Below are 25,730 nucleotides of genomic sequence, written 5' to 3'. Positions count from 1 at the left end.
AAGATTCAACTTCTGCCTAACCCAATCCTCAGATGATCCGAATATTGGCCAGAAAACATTACGGGAGATCTCCCTTCCTCCCCATACTACCATACAATAATGAATCATCTTTGTCTTATCTTTATCCTTTGTAGTAAGGTAGTGTTTCCAATTGTCTAACATAAACCCCAGTGGACTATCCCTGGGTATCCGAGGGAATTTTATGGAACTCGGGGGCTTGCTTTTCCCCTGTCCCATCTTCTGGAGCGCCTTCTATCGTGAATGTATCCACTCGCTTCCCCTGGTTCGTGGCTCACGCCCTCGCGGGCAATGAGAACCGCACTACTGAGGGTCCGCACTCGCTTGGGGAATCCGGACTACCAGTCCCCCTCTCACGCATACATTCGCTGCGCCTCCAGGATCCCTGACCCAGACCGAACGGATCTCCTTTTTCACAAAATACTCAGGCGTCCCGCGTCTTCGTCCGGACCTTCGTGCACAAAGTTTATAGGGTCTGCCAGCCTCCTTTGCCTAGTATCTTGAAATTTGGGTTCGTCGGTGCAACCGGGACAGGAAATTGGACTGCCAAGGCCGCCTATTGATAGGCGGGGCGCCTCCCTGGTAGGCCAAAGAAGATCCCGTCTCACAGGTTACATCCGAGTCACGGCACCAAATTGTCATAAATTTTACTCAATCAGTGTAGCCAATATAAGAATTTTATTAATTACAGCAAGCAAGATATAGGCAAATATCAGCGCTGGGCGACAGGGGAGTCTCCGCTCTGCCAACTGCCGCACCGGGTGGGTCCCGGCTCCTCTTTTTATATCATTCCATCTTCCTATCCTGCACATGTGTGTCCTGTTGCTAGGGTTCTAGTTTCTTCTCATTCGTTAGGGGTCGACCGTTGACCTTTTATGGTATAGCCAAGTGATTGGCCAAAGTTCCTGCAACCTTTAAACTGGTTAGGACTAGATTCTGTTGTTTTGCAAAATGAAACAGGACACATACTCGGTTCTACTACAAGGAGGTTCCTCTCTGCCCAGCTCTCCAGCCTGTCCAGGTCTCTGAATGGCAGCACAGGCCTCTGGTGTGTCAGCCACAGTGACCCTATGCTTACTTTTACACCATAAGTAGTTCTACCACAGACCAAGATTGCTAGGGATTGCTCATTTTAGCTAATGCTTTGACTTCCTGTGAGTGGTAATTGTGGAGACAGATAGATAACCTCTGAATTACATTTAACGGAAGTTTTTTTTGTTGTTTTTTAACTTTGGCCTTTTTGTGCAACTGTAAGAAATATTAAATATAATCATTTCAGAAGTCTACTACATTTTTTTTACTTAGTAGGCCAGGCTTAATCTGCAAATCGTATGTTGTATTGGTAAATGTTTGCAGGTATTTTAAAACGGCTTTATTTTGAAAGCTGATACTTAGAACTTCTGTTGTGCACATAGGCTGCTCCTCTCAGGAGTCTGTGGTTCTTCATTTGTTTACATCATAGTATTGAAAAAAAATATGGGCGAACTAAGAGCAAGTGGATAGTATGCAGCTTCTGGCCAACTTACAAATTCTTGTCAGACTTAAATTATGCCCAAGTCTTCAGATAACTCGCTGCCTTGGCATGTTGCCAGATCACAGGTGATGAGAGGAGTACTTCTTCAAGGAAATAACTTCATTAAAAATGTTACTGATTTTCATGTGTCTGTTGTATATTCCCAGAAGGGGTGGAACAGCTTTAGCTCAGATGAGTGAAAGCTATGGCATGTCTGTTTACAGCTGCCTCAAAATAAGTTGAACAAATCACTTGCAAATAATTAAGCATAATTATTTTATTTCATTTTTAAATAAACAGAGTTAGTGGAATAAAAACAAATTTTATTGTGTAAGAAGTGGTAAGTTCTTTTTCTTTGATTTTTTCTATTAGCAGATATTTTCCAGACTCCCACTGGGAGGTGGAAAGGTTTCACCTTCCTGTCCATTCCTTAGCCAGTTGTGCGGTAGCCTGCATTAAGTCTTACTGCTTCTGCTTCATGGGACTCAAAACAAAAGTTCAACTTTCCTTTTGTAGCACTAGTACAAAAACTACTACTACTTTTTACTACTAGTACTAGTAGTTTTTGTAGCACAAAAACTCTTAGTGTCTGGTAATTGTTCATACATTTCATACAAATGCTAAGCAAACTGTATTTTGAAGTTCATTCTTGCCATGAAGAACACTGTTATTTCTCCGCAGGAGCAAAAGATTAATGCTTCTTATGAATGCATTAGGAGGCAGTTATCAAGGGTGGAAGGAGTGAACTGTCCGGTGCCCTTCTTGGAGTAGTTCTTTGCACAAGTTCACTCTGAGGAAGGTAAAGTACAGTCAGATTCTTTTTAGACTGTCATTTTTATCTGGAGGGAAGAAGTAAAAGCCACAGAAGACCAAGTACTTAAACTGATTCAAAAAAGGATACTGGGGTAGATATAACACTTGGTGCTAAGACAGAATTCACAAATAAGGCAAATAAAAAAAAAAAAAAGCTACTATAAAAAGTAATTCATGGTGCAAACAATTCCAGGTTGTATTACATCCTACCATAAAGTGCCATATTTCTCAAAGCTTTATTATAGCTTGGGAAAAAAGTTTTATTACGACAATGTCAATGTAACTGTTTCCATCATGTCTTCTTTGTTATATGGCTATTTAGTGTTCATTTCACCTTTGTGTTCCACCTTCTATATTCCTCCTGGAGAATGTAGTTGCTACTGTAGTACAGCAGAAACCATTTAAACGAAGCCTGAGGTTCCACAGTATTCTCAGGAAGCAAAATCTTGCTCAAGATTCAGCAAGGACAGTGCTTCGTCCATAGTTTGGTCTGCTATCAGTAGCTGGGGAGTGCCACTTAGTGGCAGGAGGTGCTGCAAGACTGAGTACAGGTGTCTCACTGGAATACCATTTAAGTTAGTTCACTTTCACCGGAGCCGCTGGGGGGATGAGCTTTACCCTCTGCACTGCCATCACATTCCTGGCTTCTTTCTCCATTACACACAACAAATAAGGAATCACAGGGATCTTCCTCGATGCAATTCTCCAATGCCTCTAAAACAGGCATGCTGGGATCTTTCAAATACTGGAAGAAGCCAGAAACAACAGCTTAGGTTCCATCCAGCAGATATACTAGAACTTACAGAGACAGGTACCACCTGTCCACCACCATTTTCACTACCTACAGGCAAGTTGCTTTAGACCTGAATTCTCAAAGATGGCTGCTAAATGTGTATTTCATCTTTGTCTTCCCTGAAACTACACTGAAAAAGTTAATAATACCTGCAAAGCTACCTTCTTCTTCCTGTGAAAAAAAAAGAACATGCAAACATCCATTTAAGTGAGTTAAAGCTACCCAGCATTTCCTAAATTTTATAATTTAATCTTTGGATAATACTCTCTTTCACATCAGTTTAAGCAAATGCCTACTAGATAAGAACAAACCACACACGTGAACTATGCTGCTGGGGACATATGCTAGAAATGCAAGCTATTAGTTGCTCAGGTCCTTGTAACTAGTCTGAAACAGCAGTGGGACAAATAAGGTACAACATTAGGCTCTGTGCAGTGTAAGGCAGCTCAGATGTGCATCTTTTAGTAGTACCAGAGAACTCTACTGGAATTATTTTTTTTTGCTTTGTTGCACCCTCCCCCTCCCAAGTCATCAGCTTTACACTGCATATATAATTGTTTTGAGCAAAGGAAGGAAGGTTAGAAAAAAGATGCAGACCAGAGAAAATATTTCCTATTCCTCTTGACACTCCATATAATCTCTTTATTACTAAAATCAGTCTGTGTTTCAAGGGGAATTAAAGCTATTCACCTCTTCATATGCTAAACCAGAAAAACTTAGTATTAAATGTTTTTCCCTGATTAAAAAAAGTGTCCAGAATACAGACACTTTCACATTATTACATCACAGCATTTTAATTTTACCCAAAAGCTTGTTCCCTGCTGTAGGACTGGCTGAGACAGGGCTGCAGCTCCGATCATGCATGTCACGGGACAAAATTAGCCCAGGTTTCAATTAGGACATCACCGTTTCATCACAGCAGGGATGATGAGCAACAGAATTATCAGGTGACTTAAAAACATTTCATACAGAAGCCTCAAACACATATTCAGGACATAAGTGAACTGTGATTTGGCTTTCTGTGAAGGTGTTTCTGTGTTACAACTGTTTCCTGTAACTCAGATGCTGAAAACTTGGTTCTTTCTTTTACAGAAGCATCTATGTGTTTTCTGAAAATCTAGAATAGCATATAAGAAACTGCCTTACAATAATTGGTATTTTTTACTAATGGAAGTTACTTTAAGAGGAGAAGCCCCAGACCAGCTGATCCCATTTAAAAATATTTAGAAAATCGTATATATTTGCTGATTTTCTTTCTTTTGTTATCGGTATTTTGCCTGAAGCCAGGCTCACCACTGCTCAAGCGTATCTACTTCTGCTGTGTTTTTTCCAAATTAATTATTCCAGAACACGTGATTATAAACTCTAATGGGAAAGAAATAAGAGAGTAGATGAATTAATTCTTGCAGTCCTTTGCATAAAGTGTGCACTGTTTTAGTGCACTGTACAAGGACTTTTTTTTTCCTACATAAGATATACTTTGCTTGGCATATGACATGGCTGTGTTCACTGAAGTCCTGATAAACTGGAAACAGAGGTAAGCATGAAGAGAGAAAATGATTTGCTCAAGGTTCTGCAGAAAGACTAGGTTCATTCACTCATATTTTTATTAAAATCCAGCGTGATACAAAGGATTACGCTGATACGTAGATATATACGGCCAAAGAAATAAACCTCAAAAAAACCCCACAAGTACAAACTTTTTTTTAAATATGAAAAATATGCCGAACAACAACTTTTAAATATAAAAACCCTTTCCTTAAAGGCTACTTCCTGTTTAAGTACTAAAAAGAGGAACAGGACTGAAACAACATCGTTTAGTGCAGAAATGTGTGAGCTGCACAGATAAGAAGTCCCAGTTTTGTATCTGAGAATTACATAAAGCTACAGGGAAAAAAAAAAAAAAAAATTTCCTTAGACAGTCTTCATTCTTCAAATTAGTCCTTGCTCTTAAAATGATCAGTGTTCACTTTTCAATATTTTATTTCTAATCAGAGACCTAAATCCTAAGTACACGTTCTGTAGCACACAAACCCTTTGCTTGAAGTGAACAACTGTTTCAGACCTGATTCATTAGAGAAGCGAATACACAAGGAACAGAATCTTACTCCAGTTTCGTAACGAGAATATAGCAGTATTTGTATCTTAGTACGACAAATAAAAATTACAGTTAAGTAAAAGAGGAATAAAGTGGAATATCACGTATTAGAAAAGTAGTATTTCATACTAAATCAGCAATTGACTATATCTAAACAGAAAGGCTGAAGAAAGACTTCTGTTAAGCTACAACTAGTTTTATTTACATTTAGTCCAAGCTCATCACTGCCTTGTGCAGGGGGGAAGAGTAGGGGGAAAATAAGTCTACACATACCTCTTCAAAGTGTGATGGGATTTTGAAAGGTGGCTGAGACCAATATTTAATTGTGTTGTGGTATCTCCACATAAGAAACAAGCCAACTATCACAAGAATTACAAGAAATAAGATTAACAGAAATATTAGTATAATATATCCATTTCTGGTTGCCTCTGAAAAAAAGGAAAAAAAAAAGTTAGGTTCATATTTACACATCACACGTGTAGCAAATTTCAGCTTATTACACAATGCTTGACAAGCTAATAAAGTAGAATTTCTAAGGTTGAGATCACAGCCCTACTATATAGAAGAAATCTAAATACCCATGTTCAGGAGTTGTTTGTTCTGTGACTATGCATGGAAATAACCAGCTGCAATGAGCTGCTCCCCCTTACCCGCAAGCCTAAGGCCACCTTCTCCAGGCCTTGCCAGCAAGGCAAAGGCAGAGCTGGAGGAATCGCAGCTGCTGGGCAGAGGGCAGGCAGGGAGTGCAACCCGCTCCTTGCCCGCAACTTTGTCAGCAAGGTGCCACTAACACCAGGGGCTTTTCTTCTGCAACAGGCAAAGCAAGCATCTCTGTCTCCAGCGGCACAGAGCACGGGCTGGCACTCAGGTACTTTTGAGGTCAGCTCCTTCTGGGTAACAGCAATTGTTTTCACCTACGCATCTTTGGGCATGTTCAAAGCATGCTAAAGATGCAGCTCACCTGTGTGCCAGTGGTCAGAGGGATTTGAGAGAGGGAGAAATTCTTATTTTGTAGCTGCCTCCTCTTTCCCACACCCCATCTTATATCTAGTACAAACACACAAAGCTCAAAAATGTCAGAGAAGGGGAAACAGGCCAAAGACGAGAAGGATGTGCCTGTCTTGCAGGAAGAAGCCACTGAGGGACTGAGGATTTCTCAAGAATAACACTGTCTCTTTCACCCATATTTTCACCTAAACACCAAATATTTGTTTTTGTTTTACAGGTATTACTTCCTACAGAAAAAAAAAAGGTCTTTGACTAACCTAAAGTATTTCTAAAGCAAAGACAAAGGGAAAAGTAAAACACAGACCTTAAATTATTGATTAAAGCCTCATTATTATTTTGCTATTAATGACAACTGTGAGCTACTATCAGTGGTACCCTCTTAGCCCTCCTGGCAAATATGCTCATATAACTGACTAGTTGTACCATCCAAGACTCATGTCCTCCACCCATTCCATTATGTATAAAAAAAAAATATTAACAAAATCAGATTTATACCACTGACTGTAGTTCTGTAACACTCTGGGACACTTGGTAGTCCAAGTTTCTGGAGATTTGGCTGTATCATAAATTCTACATGCACTTCAAAACAATATAGTGTCAATTCCTTTAGATTTTGAATTTTGAACAGCGTATTGCTCATCTTCATCTCCTGTTTAAAAAAAAAAAAAGCAAGTATTACTGTAAAACCCACAGAGCTGCGTTCAATACAATTCCCTTCCGCATACCTAAGTTTCCTATGCAAAAAACCCACAGATTTTATTTTCATAATTCAGCGTTCCCTAACATGTCAAGAGAGCAGTGGAATATATTTGAACTTTCCTATTTTAATGGATTTGAAATTTTCATTGTTTTTAAATGAAATGAAGTCTGACCATTTAAAACCATCTGCAAGGACACAAACAGCAAAGGCATGAAAACTGCTGCAAGGTCTCATTTGATGCACAATATCCCACTAGGTACTTTATACACTGCTTCTCTAACACCTCAGGCAGTGAAAGCAATATAGGAAGGTAGAGGGAAAAACAAATCATGAGAAGTGTCTCCACCTTCAGAGGTGGCTGATGGAACCCTAGTTCAGCAAAGTCTCATCTCTTCCTACCGACTAGGAAAAGAGCTGATGGACAGAACAAATTCAGTCTCAACATGGCCCCCACAGTGTTTTTTGTGAATTTTTACCTTTAAGGGGCTAGGATAACAAGCTCAGTGAAGCCTGAATAACCATTCAAGAGAGACCTCTTCTCTGAATGCCAAACATGAAAGTTTTTTATATATGTCAGGAAAACATACATTTTTGCGAGAGAGGAAGGAAGTGGGGGCTTTTCAGATTTAGCAAGATCCTTTGAAACAAGAAGTTTTAAAAATAAAAATAAATAATTAAACTTTTTCTGCTTCTGGTTTTTAAATTTTGTAATGCTGTTCTTTTAATTCTCTCTTTTTTTTTTTTTTTTTTTTTTTAATGTAACTTATTTTCTACCCCACAAGGCCAGTCAGTCTAGACCACGTTCACCCGTTCCCAAGGACATCAAAATAAGCACACAGTGACACAGGACAAAGTTTCAGATTGATCAGGGACAGCTGCTCATCCCAGCTGTATCCAACACATTTCTAATAGCTCTTGCCTTTCTCTACCCTATGAGCACAGTCAACATTAGACCCAAGCAGACAGTTAATGAAGCTGCTGGAACAAACAAGCCCAGCACAGGAAAGGTGGGAGGGTATTTCAGAATCTTCCAAATTGCTCAAACTTTGGAATCTAAACGCCATTTTAAAACCAACTTTGCACTTTGTGGACTCTCCCCTTTAATCTGCAAAGATGTGGTTTAACCTTGACTTCATATGGAGGAAAAAAAATGTTTTTTAAAGTTTAGTAATACATGCAATACTTGAGACAAGACCAGATTAACTTCTGTTCAAGTCACCAACTGCTGACCTTTGCTGTTACAAAAAAGAAATCACATTACAGCTTGCTTCCTCCATTTCTGCTGTTTTGCCAAGAGACACTGACTCATCTCTCTCAGGCACAGAGACATTAAGAACAAAATAAATTAGAATTCTTACTTTTTTAGTGGTACTTGTTGCATTCTCCCAGTAGAACACATGATACTGAAGAAAGTCACCTAGTTCAGATCCAAAAGGGGGTATAACACTAATGAGAAGCGAGTCAGAGCTTACAATCACACTGTTCACTTTAGGGGGTCCTATAATAGCTGAAAACAAACACAGAAAGAGCAGTGAACCACTGGGATGCTAAACACCTCACTGCAGCTGTGTCCAGCTTTATTTTGGTACACTCCGCAAACCTGCTGAATATCTATTTTCTTGAGGAATGGGTATACAGTATTTGCTTATCTACTTAACGCATTTAAAACATCTAATATATTAGAAACCTTAAGAAAAAGGCTTGAAAGCATGCATGAAATTAGATAATTGAAAGAACCATTTCCAGTTAACTTTCCCTGGAAATTAAGTAAATATCCACGAGAACGTAGCTGAATCTCTTTGTACTTAATGGTGATATAGTTTTGTTTAATTTTTCCTCAAATAGCTAATTCAGCCACATAATTCCAGGTTCTCTAATAACATCTATTTGGGTCTAATTAGACTGGAACAGGAATCACTAGTTTTCTTCCCCCTGCTTTGATTTCTCCATTTGTCCTATAGGGTAATGGACAACGACTTCCTTTTGTGAAGTGCTCTGACATCTAAATCGTGAAAAATATTGTGCAAGTTATTATTATTCCTAATTCTACAAGAGACTTTTTATGTGATCACAAGTAATTTAACCTTTTAATCTTGATTTCTTTCAATGGTTAGGCTTACCAGTGTTTGTAAAACAGTCCAGTATCTCAGAACAAAACACTTGCCCTTTGCATACCGGAGAGGGGAGAATATTAACGACAAAAATCAGTTAATTCTTACATGTAATCACTACTTCTTTTGCCTTGTTAAAAAAAAAAAAAAAAAAAAAAAAAAACAGCAGATCCTGCTCTGTCTACTCTTGGAGAAAAACAGCCCTGTGATTTTTATGTTGGTACAGAAACTTCCGCTTCTTTCTACTTCCTGTCTCTGTACAACTGCAAACACTTTCTTGGGTGAGACATGAGTCTCCTCCATGGGGTACTACTGCAGGACAAGCACCCTTTCCTTCTCCAAGAGAACTGATCTAAGCAACAAATAGCCCAAGTAGCCCAAAGTCTTGGCCTCTACAAATTGATCTTGAGGCTGGTCACACAAGAAGAAACATCCAGTGCTTCTCTCGCTCCTTTGAGAAGAGATGCACAAACACCACTCTCCCCTATCAAACCTGTCCTTGGTCTTATATTCCCATTCACACAATGCCTTTCTAACCCCCTCAAGGATCCTACTCCCCCTACACAAGCAATTCTGCATCACAAGGTAGCGATACATCAGTTGTAGCCTTTAACTCAAGATTCAGGCAATTCCTCATCCCCACATTCTTTACTACTGGAGAAAATTCAAGAATTAGAACTGAAGTCACCAGGGAAAGTATCATGCTATTCACAGGATGTACCACCATTGCTCCTCACAAGGTAAGGCAGAATCTGAACTAAAGAGTTAGTAACACCTTTCCTCAGCTTTGTTATTATTTCAGAGGCATTTTTAACTCAACGTTTATCTCCTCCTAGTCCTGAAAGTAGCCACAATCACACAAAGAGCAAATCTTCATAAAGAAGAACCGTACACTTGTTCACACAGACATCAAATTAATTCCTAGTTTACCAGTATGTTACAAGTTCCTCTTCCTGTTGAAAGGAGAGATGCTAACACCACTACAGAGGAAGCAAGTGCACAGAGACCTTGTTATCTTTGTTAACCAACACCCACAGTTCTCTCACTTGGCTTCTGTACACAATAGAGTCAAAAAAGCCTAGAACAGACAAGAAACATTTTTCAGAGAAATCTCCTTAGAGAGACTCAGTGAAACCATAGAGAACACTTACTGTTTCTCTCCGCCACAAATGGATCTGATTCCACCCAGTCAGAAACCATTTGCCCTAACTCAGCCCTCACACGCAAAGTAATAGTCCAACGCCGTTCATTAAGTAACAGGGGGAAGTTGCATTCAGTCTGAGTAATACGGGTGCAGTTCATCTCATCCCACTGGTTAAAGGCCCCTCTGCAATACAAAACAAATCACAAACAAAGCATCAGCAAAACAGTGCAACTGTCAAAGCTCCAAAATACAATCCTTCCCACCTAGCCAACTTCTGTTAAAAATAATGTTACAAGACTACCACTTTTCACGCAGGTTTATTCCACAGCCCTTTCAACACCTGCAACTCTTCAGTAGCTAGGAAGACTAAAATTTTTTAGAGAGAATTCAGTAAGGCTAGAATTATACAGGAAACTATGCAACATTACTGTGTGCTCTTGGCATCCTCTTTGATCTGGATGAAAAGGCTCCATCATCTTGAGATTTAAAGTATAAAAAAAACATTAAGAGCAGTTCACATCAGCATCAGAAAAAAGTTCAAACACTGTGTTTAGAGCAAAGTTTAAAACAAGCCAGAATATCCAATGGAATCCATGAAAAATACCAACTGAATTGCCTCAGGGAAAAAAAATGAAATAAAGTCTTAACTCTTTTTCTTAGTTCAGTGGGAATACAACAGGCTAAAGGATTCTCAGTCTTGAGAAACTCTCTCCACATATACATAAGAACAGCTGCAATAAGTCATTTTTTCCATTTGTATGCTTGTTCATTTTTAGCATTCTTTTTAAATACTAATTCTGTTACTGGATTAGAACAAAAATCAACTTGTTATTTTAGAACTATTTACTTACGTTTTAAAGTGGACTGTATAAAACACTGGACCTCTATCCACTTTAACAGGAGACCACCTCAATGAGCTGTGAAAGTTATAGGAATAAACCATCACACCTTGTGGTGCTGGTAAATGGAAAGATTCTAAAATAAGAGAAACAAAAATAATTACTAAAACATTCAAGTACAGAGTCTCCAAATTCTATTACCATGTATTACATTTTAGCTGCTTTGCAGGCAGTGACATTCCTCCGCCTTATTCCATTTCTAAGTGCACTAATACCAGTATATTTAAATCCCTACTATCCACAAAACACTGAACTGCAACTTACAGCTTTTATTTATTCTGTTCAGGCTATGGCACAGAAAGTACCTAGTCCAGCACTTCAAAGGAAGGCTGAGAAGTTATAGGCAAAAAACCCAAGGAATTCACCTCCCAAGCCCCATAAAAATCTCCTATGAAGCTGTAAATTATGGTCCACAGCCATTAAAAAAAAACTCATCTATTTTGTGCCTGTCTCTCTTACACTTTTCCTGACACCTGCCTCTTGATAACTTGTTTGAACAAGCTGACGTCACTTTGTTGAAACTTGCCTAGAAACAGGTGTGGAGAGGGCCTTAAATATTTACATATACACAGTGCATCCATTCCACTTTCAAACACTGACACAACTTAGAGTTTGTAACAGATTTCACAGTGCGAAGGACAGGAATCTCTGTTAGAGGCGTACTTTCTATTAGCGATAGAAATTCCCACCCAAATTTGGCCACAGGATAAGCTACTGGAGGTGAGGGAAGACTAAGACCACACGTGCTCTCAAACAGCTTTGCAGGAAGTGAGCAACATGGAAGCTGAGTGCAAAGAGAAGGTCCTCTAGGACTGGAGACTACCCACTTCTCTGCTGACCAGAGCAGTGTGGAGGAGCAAGCTGTCTGTTTTGACTATAGCATGGCCAAAGGCCAGGCATTGGCAGGGGAGGGGGGAGGAGGAAGAAGTCAGAGGGAGCCAGGATGGACCGGCAAAAGGAGAGAATCGGGACTCGGAAAATCAAGTAAGGAAGCCAACTGAGAAGTAAGATAGAGGAGAGCTGGAGAGAGACGTTAGCTGGCAAAGAGGGAAAACAGTAGGCTGGAATACCAAAAACACAAACTATAACAAGGGGACTGATGACAAGGAATTGGGAGAACCGAAAGAGAGAGACTAAGATTACAACAAGCAGCCTAGGGTGAAAAAGAGGAGAATACAGTCATCAAATGTCTTTTAAAGCCAGATGAACCTCACACCTGGAATCACAGAATCCCTCAGGTGGGAATGGCCCCCACGAGGTCTCTAGCCTGACCTCCTGCCTAAAGCAGAGCCAGCTCTGGGACCAGACCGGGCTGCTCATGGCTGGGTCCCAGTGGATCTTGAAAAGCTCCAAGGATGGAGCCTGTGCATCCCTTCTGGGTAACCTCCTCCACTGCCTGCCTGTCCTCACGGTGAAACAGCTTCTCCTTCTACACTTAACTGGTCCTCGCCCATCTGGTGATCAGTTATTCCATTGAGCAAGGTGAGTCTACAGGTGCTAACCTCAACAACAACCATGACATTATAAATATGATCCCAGGTGATGGGATCCATTTTTTTTTCTTCAGACAATATTCTCTTAAGACATTGTTTATTTTGACATAAGTAAGTTCAGAAGATCAAGCACTCAAGGCAAATTCTAGCTGAGCCTTCTGTGGAAATATGGAGATAACTGTAAAAAGTTTTTTCCTTTTTTACTTCTGAGTCTGATCTTTTTGCAGAGTACTAGGCAGCACACTGATGTTGATGGTGCTGTCTTTCAGAACAGAATTAATGCTGGGCTTTAACATCCCCCACATTCAGGAAACAAACTACAAGACTTTTCATAAAGTTGCATTAAACCTGGTGTCCCCAATACAAAATAACTAGTTACATTCTCAAAATTTTAATTAGATATTTTGTTAGTTTCTTAGCCTCCACTTTTAAATGATGCTGCTAAACAAACACATATTATATTACAGCATAGATGGATTATTCAGTTTGGTACTTGTGTTTGAGATCCTTTACAGTTAAAATATTACAGAAGCTATTAATCTCTCATGTATATTTTTAAGGCTACTTTAAGGCTTTCTTCAATCAAGATAAGTTTTTGCTTTCTAGTCAAGCAGATCCTTTCTTGCAGTCTCACTCCTGGTCTGGCATGTGGCAAGATATCTCACACCATCAGTAATCTGTGTAGTCAGACATCCGATACAACTGATTTTGCAGAATTCAAGGATGCTGTCAAAACAAAACGTGAGTATCAGCATTTCGTTGTTTGCTCTTTAAGAGGGAGGAAGAAGGAAGAGGGCAGCTGGTCTATTTTCCCCTCTATCAGGATTGCATGCTGATGAATTTGTTTGATATTGCAATTCAGAAATAGATCATTTCCCTTACTAGCTTCAGAAACACTGAAAGAGGTACCAACCCTACAATTCTGTAGCTGAGAATCAACTGCTGTGTGCCACAGCAAAAATTACTGCATTCAGGACTTGTTTCATGGCACACTAAGGGAAAACATTCATATTGCAATTAGCGATCTCAACCTGACAGCAAAATTACTTAAATTTATGAAATCACACAATGAATTCCATGAAGATCATTATTTTGTATGATCCAAAGTAACAAAATGCATGCTTTGGAATAAAGCACCTAGATTTGCAAATATCCTAGAAATGGAGTATGAGACCCCAACATTCAAACTACTTTATCCAGGAAAAGCCAAGAATGCCCTGTCTTCACTTATGTTTCAAATGTAGTCTCAGTGAACAGGCTCTTTTAAAGCATTGGTCAAGCAATTCTCAGATTCTTGTTTCCTGATACAGAAACTTCTCAGTTCTTCAAGATACAAGTCAATGTTTTCATATAGCAGAGTGTGAAGCTGTAAGTTACAGAGAGGGAAATCAGGTCAGCGTAGCCTACTCATTGCTTTCACAGCTCCCACGCCTTTTCCTGAGTGATCCCTGATCTCTTCCCTTCACCAGCCTTAAAACACAGTGTTTTGCAAAACTGGCAGAAAGGAAATCCATTTATTTTCCCCTATGCTTTTTTTTTCCTGTTCTGGTGTACTGAACTGGCTTCTCATATTTTCAGACAAACATAAGAGCCTGCAAAGGTGACCAGAAGTATGTGGTCAGGTATGAAGGAGTGATACCAGCTGCAACACACTTATTTTGGCCCACATTGTAATGTGTAACATCTCCCTTAGCAACAAAAGAAACACGCACAGCTACTGAAGACCCAGCGGGGAAGGAAGCTGCACTCACCAGCTGAACACCAGAACAATTCCCTGAAAAATCCGATTGCTGCACTTTGGGACAGAACCGGGCAGCACTGACTACAGCAGCTCCCCTAGTCGCCTTAACCCACCGATGGATATTTGGATGCCAGAATCTGGCCAAGTACCACAGGCCTAGAAAAGCAGCCGCTCCCAAACTGCTGCAAAGCCCCACACGGCTCACCAATCACAGAGTGGCCAGCCCCACCTAAACGGATGCAACAAAACATGTGGGAGCTGACATACTGAACCCAGGGAGATCGCTGCCTTCCTGAATACGGGCCATGCTGTGTGCAGCCATTTCTTCTGCTCAGCCTCCATTAGCACTCTCTGCAACGTTCAGCTTCCTATTCAGACGCCCTTACTGCTATTAGGATAACTTGCACGCACAAGACACTATCAATGCTCCTGAAAGAGCTGGTAAGCAAAAATGAAGAACTGCTCTAATTTCAGAGAATGTTTTGCCAGTTTGATTTGATGAACTGCTTGAGATTGTGAAAAACATAACTGCAAATTCAAGGCTGATAAATTTCCTAGTAAATCAGGTAAGAGTCTGCTAGTCTTTGGAAGGGTAACAGGGAGAGGCACTGAAATGTAATTAAAGCAGACATCTGACTGTACCAAAGAATGCAACAGAAAAGATTATCAAGAGGAGGACAAACATCTTGAAGGGCCCCTTTCAACACAGGCATCCAGATACACTACTCATGAGGACGATCTGCTTCAGAAACGAACGCCTCAAAGTTACAAACTGACTACTTCCTTGATGCATGTTGACATTTCCCACTTCTTCCAAATCTTCTATTAATTTGAACACTGGTATGAAACTTTCTTTCATTTCAAAGGTTATTCAGCAAGTACTGTAGCCCAGCATCCACTTACTCTCCTGGTCTACTCGTGTTAGACTGATAAAACCATAACTCAAAAAACACATTGCAGCAGCTCTTTTGACCTTGCTGAGATAAACAGTGGAGCCAGAATTAATATTCAACCACAGTCAGGCAGCTCTAGCCCAATCTGAACATCAAAGAAAAAAAATCTTAATTGAGCCAAATAAGACCTCTGAAACAGCACTGCCGAGAGGTTAACTAACAGGCCTTGCATGCCTAGAAGAAACAGCAAAGCATTTACATGCAAGTCTAAATCCAACCCAACCTTCGGAAGCTAAACTGTCGTCTCACAAGGCTAAACCGAGGAGACCCACCCGCAGCAGGAGAGTGGGTGCTGCATCACCAGCGACAGCGGCACCAGCAGTTCATACAGTCACGCTCACGGCTGAGACCGTGCGGGTTTTCACCTCTCCCTAGCAGACCCGGCCGGTCTGCAGCCGCGGAGCCGGCTGATTCTTTGGGAAGAGCCCCCCGGAGAGAGCGGGGCAGGGGGGCCTTGCCCTCTTCGGGAGGAGGAGGGCGAAGCGGGGCGAGGGAAGAGGCAAACCCCTGACACACCGCGCGGCGCCGGGACCCGCCGGGGCGCCACCGCCGCCCGCGCTCCCGCGCTCTCGGCCTTCCTCCCCGCGCCCGAAGCACGCCGCTGCGCAGGGACCCCGCGGCCGCCGCAAGCGCCCCGCCACGCACCTGCAGCCGCGGCCCAGCCCGGGCCGAGGAGGAGGAGGAGGAAGAGGCGCAGCGCCCGGCGCGGCATGGTCCGTCCGGCAGCGCCCGGCCCCGGCGGCCCGCCGCGCCGCGCCGGCCCCGCTCGCCTGCAGAGACTGTGGCGCGGCTCCCCGGCCCCCGAGGAGCGGGGCAGGCCGGCCTGCGGGGCCGCCTCACGCCCGCGGCCCGGCTGTGGCTGCCGCAGCGGGGCCGGCGCAGCGGCTACGTGCCAGCCGCGCTGCTCCGCCCTCGCTTCCTCCCCACACGGCGGCGCGGCAGAGCGCGGCCCCGCCTGAAGAGCCGCGGCGGCCGGCAGCGGCCCCTGGGCGGCGGCGGGGGCTCACTCACCCCCAGGCTACCTTAGGGTCATCAGAGGTTAGGGCCTCAGCGGCCCTAACGGTTCCCGCGGCCCGCGCGCTTCCAACGGCTCTAACGGTTCCTGCGGCCCGCGCGCTTCCAACGGCCCTAACGGTTCCCGCGGCCCGCCCAGGCGTGCCGGGGGCTCGCGGGAGCAAGGCACGGAGGGGCCAGGGTAACCCCGGCCGCGGAAACCCCAGCCGTGTGTGTATGTGGGGCGGGGAGTTCAGGAAAAAATAAAAATAATAATAAAAAACGACGAACACAAACCGCCAAGCCCCTCCCGGGGCCCTGCAGCCCGGCGAAGGGGCTGCCCCCGCGACGAGGTGAAGTCGCGGCTCCGCCCAGGCCACGCGGGTTTGCTTGGTGCTCCCCGGAAAGGGCATCCTTCATCTGGGTTGGAGCACGGATAATCTTCCCAGGGAGCGGCAAAACGCCTCGCTGGTGTCCTGAAATCTCTGCGCCGGCACCCGTGGAGAGCAAGCTGCTCGGTCCTGTTTCATAAAATGTGAAAAATATATAGGGTGAAGGTAGACAACTTCCTCCCTCCCAGGTCTGCGCAGCACAGAAATCCCACTGAGGTAAGCGGCTCCCACTGCTGTACAACGGGTAGCTGCAGCCTGCTCTGGCCCTGGGATGGGCTGTGTGTGTCCCAGATGGCCATGAAGTTACCCCAAAAATCAGGCTTCACCCTGCTACCCTAAATGCAGGAGGCCAAAGATGCAAAGTAAAAATCATGAACCTGGCCGCATACCTCTGTGTCAGTCCATTTAAAATATTTACAGTCATGACTGCACGTGGTATAAATGCACTTAGAAGCGCAAAGTATTGTTTGCATATTTACGGCATGTGGTTTATGTGAGAAAGTCTTGCATGAAGTGGTTAAAGTTCCTTAGCTTCCTCTGGCTGTAAGTAGCATAACACCAACACGTGGTTAAGTCTAACCACATACCTTTAACTGATGTTATTGACTGTACAATATTGAGATTCAAAAATCTGTAGGTGATATCAGAAGGCAATGTTTCTCCCAAATGTTTACTGTTTTAGTAGAATGATTACTATTTTAAAATAATTCACTAGGTAGGGATCCTTTGCTTTAAAGAGCCTTAACACTGTTTCCATTCAGTTTACTTTAAAAGCACAGTAAAGTGGAGGAGTCTTTCTTATGTCCCTGAGCAAAGTCAAAATACTCTCTTTTGAGCACTTCAAACAGAAAATACATGTTTTGAGTAAAAATTTGAGATTTCAACAGAACTATGACCAGCAGGACTACCAAAAAAAGTAAACTACATGGAGTTAGGATACTTAAAACATCTGTAATTTTAAGAAGGTATTAATAAAACTGATGTGCAGCTGCCTGAAGAATCTCCATACCAAACCCAGAAAGGTTCACACCATTGTGATCGGATTTTCAACATAAGGAAATGGGCAAAAAAGACAAGATTATCTTGTGTTGAAAGCACTAGGTAAGAGTTGAGCACCTTTGACTTGTGAGCAACCTCAGATGAATCACTTAGTTTCTCTGCAGTTCCATTCTTCCTCATTGAAAAGATAAAGGTAATCCTCCCTTTCTCTTTCCCTTTACAGCCAGTGTACGTCAACTGCCTGCTTTTCAGGGCTAAGATCCTCCTCCTACAAGGAGGTACAGTAATAAAATGGGTCAGAATCATAGCTGAAGCCTTTCAACCATAACACAAATACTAACGGCAAGAAAAGGATTTAACAGTAGGAAAAAAAGTAGTGAAAAGCAGACTTACTGGTTCGTTTGTTGTGAAAAGATGGGCTAGAAAGGGATGGTGGAGATTAAAGTCATTCAGTTATAAATTCAGCTATGCACTGAACTTGTCTGACTTGTTTTTGAACCCTTCTCAGAAAAGTGACTCACGCATTGCTCACTTGAGCAGTAATGTTTGAGTGACACTATTCACTCTATAAGCTTCACTCTGGGATTTCCCCAATGCTAGGCCTATGTTAAAAGATCTGTATCTTAGCAATCATGTCTGAAACCAGCAAGGGAATTTTGGTCATGCAATGTTAGCATGCCTTGTGGCGTATTCAGGCCACGTGTAGCCAGGCGGGTAGCTGGGAAAGTTGTTGGCAGTTTAGAAGAGTGAAATTTAAATAGCAAAACTGCTGGGCAGAGCATGCCCTGAAAGCAAGTTAATCTTGGTGACATCTCTAGTTCATACATTAATGACATTTTGATGCACAGAAGAAACTTATGTATATTAAAAAGCAGCTGAAAATACAAATTTTGAAGGAGAGTTTCCCTCCACCCTTGCTCTGAAAGATGCGTGTTTACTGTAATTGTTGGAGAAATCCCGCAACTAATCATGTGTGTTTTCCCTTCATCAAACCAGACAGGAAACTTTGCAGCCTTCTAGATTTGTTCCAGCTGATCTTTTTCTTACCTTGAAATTCCTATTAACTCAAAGCCCGGGAATTTCCTCTTACAGGCTAAAAGGCTGCTAGGAAGAAAGTCAAAATGACGGGTGTGTTTTCATGAATAAGGTTAATTAAATATGTAATTTTCACCAGCAGAGGAGAAAGGGTGAATCCTAAAGCTGGTATCTTAAGGAGAGATGAACAGAGAGAGGAGTGAATTGAAAATAAATAGTGATTTAATTAAGATAAAGGGAGAGAACTGGAGACAGTATATCTGATCCTTTCCTTAAGTCCAAAAGCAAAAAATATTAATTAACTCAGTAAAACTTCATAACTTATAAGAGTTCAGAGGCAAATATATATATTGACTACTTTTCTTAGAGTTTATGGAGCAAAAAAAATGTCAGTCAGAACATAAAGGATAAATTCATCTTTTCTTGCTGGTTCCCTTCCCTCACTAAAAGCTATCTGCATGAGAAAGTGCAGAATAGCAAACAAAGGTAGAAGGAAATGCATTTCAGAGGAAAAATAGCTCCATCCATCACTGCAAATTACAGGCTCTTAAAAGGAAAATTACTGAGAAGTCTTACATGTAGGAAAAAAAAGAAGTCATTATGGCTCATAACAGCAGTAGATTGACATATTAAGTAACTTTGGGCATATATCCTCTATGCAGCAATTTTCTACTCTAAGGTCCCAGCTTTGCAAGTTATTCTGTGTGGATGCCTGGGTCCATTCTTGTAACACTGAAAGCACTCATCAATAAAAAGATATTTATTCAAAATCAAGGCAATCATTTTCCTGCCGCCAAGTTTCCAGTGCAGAATCTTGACCTCCTCCCCCCAAAAAGTCCACAAAAGATAAGGAATCTTTCCAAAAATAACACATTTCATTTTTACATTTGAGATACAGAAGTGAAATGCATCAGTTATAAAACTTGGGGATGCCTTATGCATCAAGTAGTAAGTGATAGGTGAACAGTTTTGGAACCACAGGGGAGTAAGAGGGAAATCACACACCTTTCCCTTATTCCTTCATTAACCTTCTTCAAGGGATCTAATGTGAAGAACCAAGGTTAACTCAGCTAAGAAACCAAAGAAAGGATGATTAAAAAAAAAAAAAAAAGATACCCCTTTCGCTCTGCAATGACCCAAAATTATTGACAAGCTTTGGAATTCAGATACAGTATTTCCTCTGTCATTGTTTAGAGTAATGTGAACTTACAGCTGTTTCCAAAATATGTCACTAATGTACAAGAAACAACACAGATGTACCAAACAGGAGACTGAAGTAGAATAGAAATAAGTAACCCCACTCCTATTCAAACAATACTTCAGCAAGCCTTAAGCATGTGAATGACTTTGACAATAGCTATCTCTTCAAACTCTTACCCCTTTACCTCCACTTCAGAGTATTCACTGCTACTATTTTTAAGCCTCTTCGTGGAAGATAAATATGATTGAATGGTTTGTTATTGACCTATATGCAAAAAAATAGCTTAGAGGAAAACCACAGTGCTCTATTTAGATGTAAAGCCTCACCTTGCAGAATTTGCCATGACAGCTCCACTAACCTGTGGGAAAAAGTTGGAATGATCTGGACGTTCTACAGCAATTAGGAGATTTTGTTTTTACTGGCAGCTAGGCCATTTTGGAGATAGATGAAAAAGTATATAGGCATTTAAAGGTGCATCCCCACTTCAGGAAGATATCTTGGTACTTTTAAAAGTCCCACCAGGATTTCATTAGCTAAAGTACTCTGGTTCCCAGCACCTGCAGATTCCATCTGTTCACAAAGTTGTTTTGATGGCAGCAGCATTGCGTAACAAACGAAAGACAGAGAATGAGCATCATATTGCCTCACAAATCCATAGATACAGGTGATTTGGGATAGTGCTGCAGAGCTTTTGTGACTGTTTATCCTCTGTCATCCCTTGGCACAACCACCTAGAACTTGCTCCTCTTTGCCTCACCTTTGGGGCAGCTGTCTTCCCTACTGATTGTCCCTTGGCACCTGGATCTGTTCTACTCTCCCAACTGCACCTATGCTCTTTCAGCTGCCACGGGATATATTTCTCTCACTTTCTCTTGTAAAAGGTGGGCAAGAGCAGAAGCAAAAGGTATCCAGTACTGAAAAAGAGGAGCCTGTAAAGCAACAGGGAGAAAAGCATACCTAAACTACTGCACAGACACCAGGAATCATGAACCACTGGCAGTTAGGCTGCATGCAGCGATCTCTGCATTCAGAAGGAAAATCAGGATAAAATGGTCTTCACCCTGCAAGGAGCTAAGAGTGTCTCTACCCTGCCCTGATGTCAAGAAGTATTAGAAATACCTAATTTTGCATGCTGCCATGCAAACTCAATATTCATTCTGGTGACCTTAGCAGTGGGGGCTTGATAAGGCCCATGCTGAGGCTATGCACATGAACAGAGGTTTTTAAAGGCCAGCCTCTTCAGGACCTGAGTTCCCACCAACTCTCTCATGATCTGAGACTCTTCAGCATCTCCCAGAAGTTAAAGCTTCAGTCAGTAAGCTAGATGCACGCTAGTTCTGGAAAACACATTTCAGGAACTCATTAGTTTAATACCATCATTGAGAAAGCATTGAGACTGACGGGAATTCCCGTGGTGTTACACAATCAGAAACGTCTGAGTCTCATGATGTGAGGTTTTAAAGATCGGCATTCCCCTCATAGAAAAAACATTATTATTATAGTATGTTCAATACATTTCTCTAGGCTGTTTTGGGGTAAATTCAAGTGAAAGAGTGAGTTAAGGCAGTTGTGTCGCACTGCTAAACACAGAGATCTGCTTCACACTTAGCTAGTTTTTGAGTTGGAAAGGTGATTCTGTCATGCTTTCATTTTTGATTTTTATAACCATTGGCATGTGGAAATGTTGTTTTTCCTTATAGGAGGTATCAATTAGTACTTATCATCATGCATAAAGGTGGGGAATCCTTTTATTTGTTTAGTATTTACAGAAAGGGGTTACAGCAGGAGCTTAGTCATGCTAAACTCTGCAGGGTGTCTTCTTACACTGGGTAGGCACAGCAGCAAGTTGTACTCGCATGAGGCTCAGATTACACTGTTTGTGCCTGTGAAGAGGGAAGAAGAGGAAGAGAACAGGAAGAAAGAAGGACAACCCCCCACCTTGATTTTGTTTGCGTATCCTGGAGTAGAGCATTTAGGATATTTATTGGTGAATTGAGGAACTAGAATGGACTTTCCTAGGGGAATATATATGTAAGCCCTTTGTGGCATGTGTATTTCAGTACATTGTGCTGATTAAATAAATTTTAAAAAGTAAGCTTTAGTGATTAATTTGCGATTACTATCTGATGAAATAAAGCCTCCCAGAAACACGAGGAAGTATAATTACTTAGTCATGGCATGCTTACCTAGAGTAGCTTTCATAAGCAGCAAAAACAGACATGTGCGGAAGTATATAGAAAAACATCCTATGTGTGCTCCAGATAAACTCGTCTTCTAGTTCATTATTTCTGGGACAAGGCATGAAATGAATGCCTTGATATCTGAACCGTGATCATTAATTTAAGATATGTGGGCATATTGTTGATAGTAAATGGTTGTATTAAAAAAAAAAAAAAAAAAAGAAAGATAATAGTGTCAGAAAAGTCTTGTTCAAATTTATATGCAGAACTGTTTAGAAGATAGGATTCTCAGTGTGGGAGTTTTCAAGGTGGCAGAAATGGGAGATTGAATCTGATTGATTCTGTAAGTCGTTCTTCACTGAAGAGCGCACCCTAAAGCAAATTAGCTAAACAAATACTATTTCTGGGAATGGGAGGCTTGCCAGACATCTGCCTTTGCCCCTGGTAAGACAATGCCTAACAGAAACTGGTGTGTGCTTTGTTTCCTTTGGTTAAAAAAAATAATAAGGGAGGGATGTTGGCAAGCTGCTTGCCACTGCCAGTGACTTGTATTCAACCTCCTCACCCTAATGTCTAGTCTGTGGCAGCACCTGGCATCTATCTCCGCACTCCCCACCCCCATCTTTTAAACATATATAACTTTACAATTACGGTTTTAAGCACTTAAAGCCCTTTCATCCACTTGAATGTGACATCAAACAATATGGAATTAAAGCCTAACAAAACCTTTATGGAGTATCTTGACTTAAGAGAGCACAGATAGTTTTGCAGGCAGGAAAACACATACAGTTGTCAAGGTGAAATAGTTATTTCCCCAAATAAGTCAGGAAGAACTTCAGTTGAACTTCCCTTTCACATACTCTAAATCTAGTAGATCTTACCTCCTAGCTGCAGGGCAAGCAATTGTAGAACAGCAAGCTTGACTCCTGTAAACATAATAACTTCTGTTTAACCAGGCATCAACTGTAGTTAAGCAGTATTAACTGTATTTATGAATCATATTAAATAATTGAAAGTGTGACATTTCCTTCTTAGGGAAGAGAGGTAAAAAAGAGACAGAAACTGTCAAAGCTAACGGTGAACTACGCATATGAAATGTTTTACCCTATACAGAAATTTAATCTCCTTTTGTCATACTCCTTGATGCACACTGCAAATCATTTCACAAACAATACTAGGAAACGTTTTTGGAACTGGACCTCTTTCTTTCTGAATTCTTACTAAATTTTAAAATACAAATCTTTTATCCTGAGTTTTATGCAGAAATGCTGATCAGAAGAAAAAAAAGATTTTAAAACAGTAATAGAAAAATACTGATAGCAAGCTGTTTTTCTTTCCAAGATCTCTTAGAATTCTATAAATAAAATGCAAATAAAGCTGGAACACACCAAAAAAGTTCACTGTCTTTGTAGATCTTACATGAGTCTTTATAGGACAAAGAAATTACTCCTGAAGTTGATGGTTTAATCATTGAATGCTTTTCTTCCACCTTTTCTTGATCCTAAAAACTAACTTAAGAATTCCTCCTATACATGTAAAATAGTCTGAAAACTGTCTGGATTACTGAAATCACAAAATAGATATCCTTCAGGAAAAAACTAACACTTCCAATTAGACAGTTGTTCCTGCTGAAATAGAAAGCAGCAGCCCTCCTAACATTGAGGACATACTGTCCCACTTTATAGGCCCAATGTGATGGGATAAATAAAATAATTAAATTCCTTATTAAGATGGTGGTCAGAAACTACATTGGAAGGGAGTTGGAGTCTCTCCAAATGCCAAATAATGTACAGGAATCAGGACTACTCTTGCTGGAAGCAATAGCCGTAAGAAATGCCACCTTCATAGAGATGCAACCCCAAACTAGTCACAAGGTGTTCATGAAGTGAGCTCATGAAGGTTCTCAGTACACCACCAAAATTTCAGTGTAGCACATGGTCTTTGGAGGACTAAAAGCTGCGAGAAAGAGCATTCAGCTCTAGGCGGATACACCAGTGTTAGTCATCTGCCACAGCCACGGACTCCTTCAGCTTCCCCATGCAACGTGTGGGAAAGACCCCTGCCCTGTTCCCCAAGAGCCTGGCTCACCTGGCACATTCTTAATACTGAGGGGTCCTAGCAGGGGAGCAGAACGGCGTTAACAAGAGTCTGTTAGCTTCTGGTCTACAGGCTGGCTGGGACAATAGGTCCGGATCCAAATAAACCAAACCACCTGGTGAGCTCTAAGCATATGTCTTCTGAGAGCTGATAAGATAAAATAGGAAATACCTGAGAGCGGGCATGAGAAATTGCTCATAGGGACAAAGGAGCTGAGAGGAAGAATTTTTTCAGTGAAGGAAAGAATTTAAAAATCTAGTCAAGAGGTAGAATATGCTACAAGGTTTTGGTTCATTCTGAAATTACTAGCTTGATGGGAACAGAAAAAACAAAACCAAACTTCACATGTAGTCCAAATGGGTTTTGAGATGGGAGAGTCTTCCCATGCAAGTCTGAATGTATGGATTATTCAGAGCTGTAAGATACATTTCACAGAAGCCAGAGATGGCAGGGATGACAAAGGAAATCACAATGCTGAGACAAAAGGGTAAGAATTCTTTATAAATATAAAATATAATATGGATACACACATATACTGGAGTCCTAAGTGGATATCCCCAAATAAACAATGTTGAAAGAACTATTAATGAGTCAAAAGTCTTCATTTTCAGTATGCGAACTGGCAACATAGGCCTAAACAGTCACATAATCTTCAAAAAACAGATAAATAGCCATGGCCGTCTCTCCATTTGTTACTATAAATTAAAGAATATCCATTATGAGGCCTCGAGTACTGTGTCCAGTTCTGGGCTCCCCAGCGCAAGAGAGACATGGAGCTACTGCAGAGAGTCCAGCGTAGGGCTAGGAAGATGATCCGAGGGCTGGAGCACCTGCCCTATGAGGAACGGCTGCGAGAGCTGGGCCTCTTCAGCCTGGGGAAGAGAAGCCTGAGGGGGGATCTTATCAGTGTGTACAAGTACCTGAAGGGAGGGTGTCCAGGGGACGGGGACAAACTCTTTCCAGTTGTCCCGTGCAACAGAACAAGAGGCAATGGGCAAAAACTGAACCACAGGGAAGTTCCGCCTGACCGTGAGGAGGAATTTCTTCACTGTGAGAGTGATGGAGCACTGGACCAGGTTGCCCAGAGAGGCTGTGGAGTCTCCTCTAGAGCTCTTCAAGGCCTACCTGGATGCAACCCTGTCTAACATGCTCTAGGTGACCCTGCTGAGCGGGGAGGTTAGACTAGATGATCTCCAGAGGTCCCTTCCAACCTTACTGATTCTATGATTCTGTGATTGATACACTGTTTTCTGACTCCTCCATTAATAGAATTACAGGGCATCAAATTGATTTATTAGGAGCCACATTCAAAACAAGAGCCTCTTCAGGCAGTGGGACCAGTGGGTGTCTTAGCCAAAAGAAATTGTAGGTGCAAAACCAGTTATTTGAATCAATGACATGCTCATGGAAGAGAATTCCCCCTGCCTTTGTTGGACTCTCTCCAGTAGCTCCATGTCTCTCTTGTACTGTGGAACCCAGCACTGGGCACAGCACTTGAGGCATGGCCCCAGCAGGGCTGAGTAAAGGGGGAGGATCACCTCCCTCAGCC

General features: G+C 41.7%; 1 protein-coding gene across 1 annotated transcript; it reads right to left on the bottom strand.

Annotated features, from left to right (window-relative positions):
* Positions 1-1,788: 1,788 nt before the first annotated feature.
* On the bottom strand, positions 1,789-16,138 carry IFNGR2 (interferon gamma receptor 2). The gene is made up of 7 exons (XM_062573342.1): positions 15,930-16,138; positions 11,050-11,173; positions 10,206-10,381; positions 8,302-8,450; positions 6,739-6,892; positions 5,509-5,663; positions 1,789-3,089 (listed from the first exon to the last, which is right to left on the bottom strand). Exons 1-7 carry the CDS (start codon positions 15,994-15,996, stop codon positions 2,916-2,918), a joined length of 999 nt encoding a protein of 332 aa, XP_062429326.1. The 5' UTR covers positions 15,997-16,138; the 3' UTR covers positions 1,789-2,915.
* Between the last annotated feature and the right edge of the window lie 9,592 nt (positions 16,139-25,730).

Source organism: Rhea pennata, chromosome 1 (genome assembly GCF_028389875.1).
Source record: "Rhea pennata isolate bPtePen1 chromosome 1, bPtePen1.pri, whole genome shotgun sequence".
NCBI classification, from domain to species: domain Eukaryota; kingdom Metazoa; phylum Chordata; class Aves; order Rheiformes; family Rheidae; genus Rhea; species Rhea pennata.
This window is presented reverse-complemented; position numbering and strand designations above follow the sequence as displayed.

Coding starts and splice junctions, on each gene's coding strand:
- IFNGR2 (XM_062573342.1), bottom strand. CDS start 15,996: ATGCCGCGCCGGGCGCTGCGCCTCTTCCTCCTCCTCCTCCTCGGCCCG. Junction 10,382..11,049: donor TATACAGTCCACTTTAAAAC/GTAAGTAAATAG, acceptor TTTGTATTGCAG/AGGGGCCTTTAACCAGTGGG. Junction 3,090..5,508: donor TCCCATCACACTTTGAAGAG/GTATGTGTAGAC, acceptor GGCTTCTTCCAG/TATTTGAAAGATCCCAGCAT.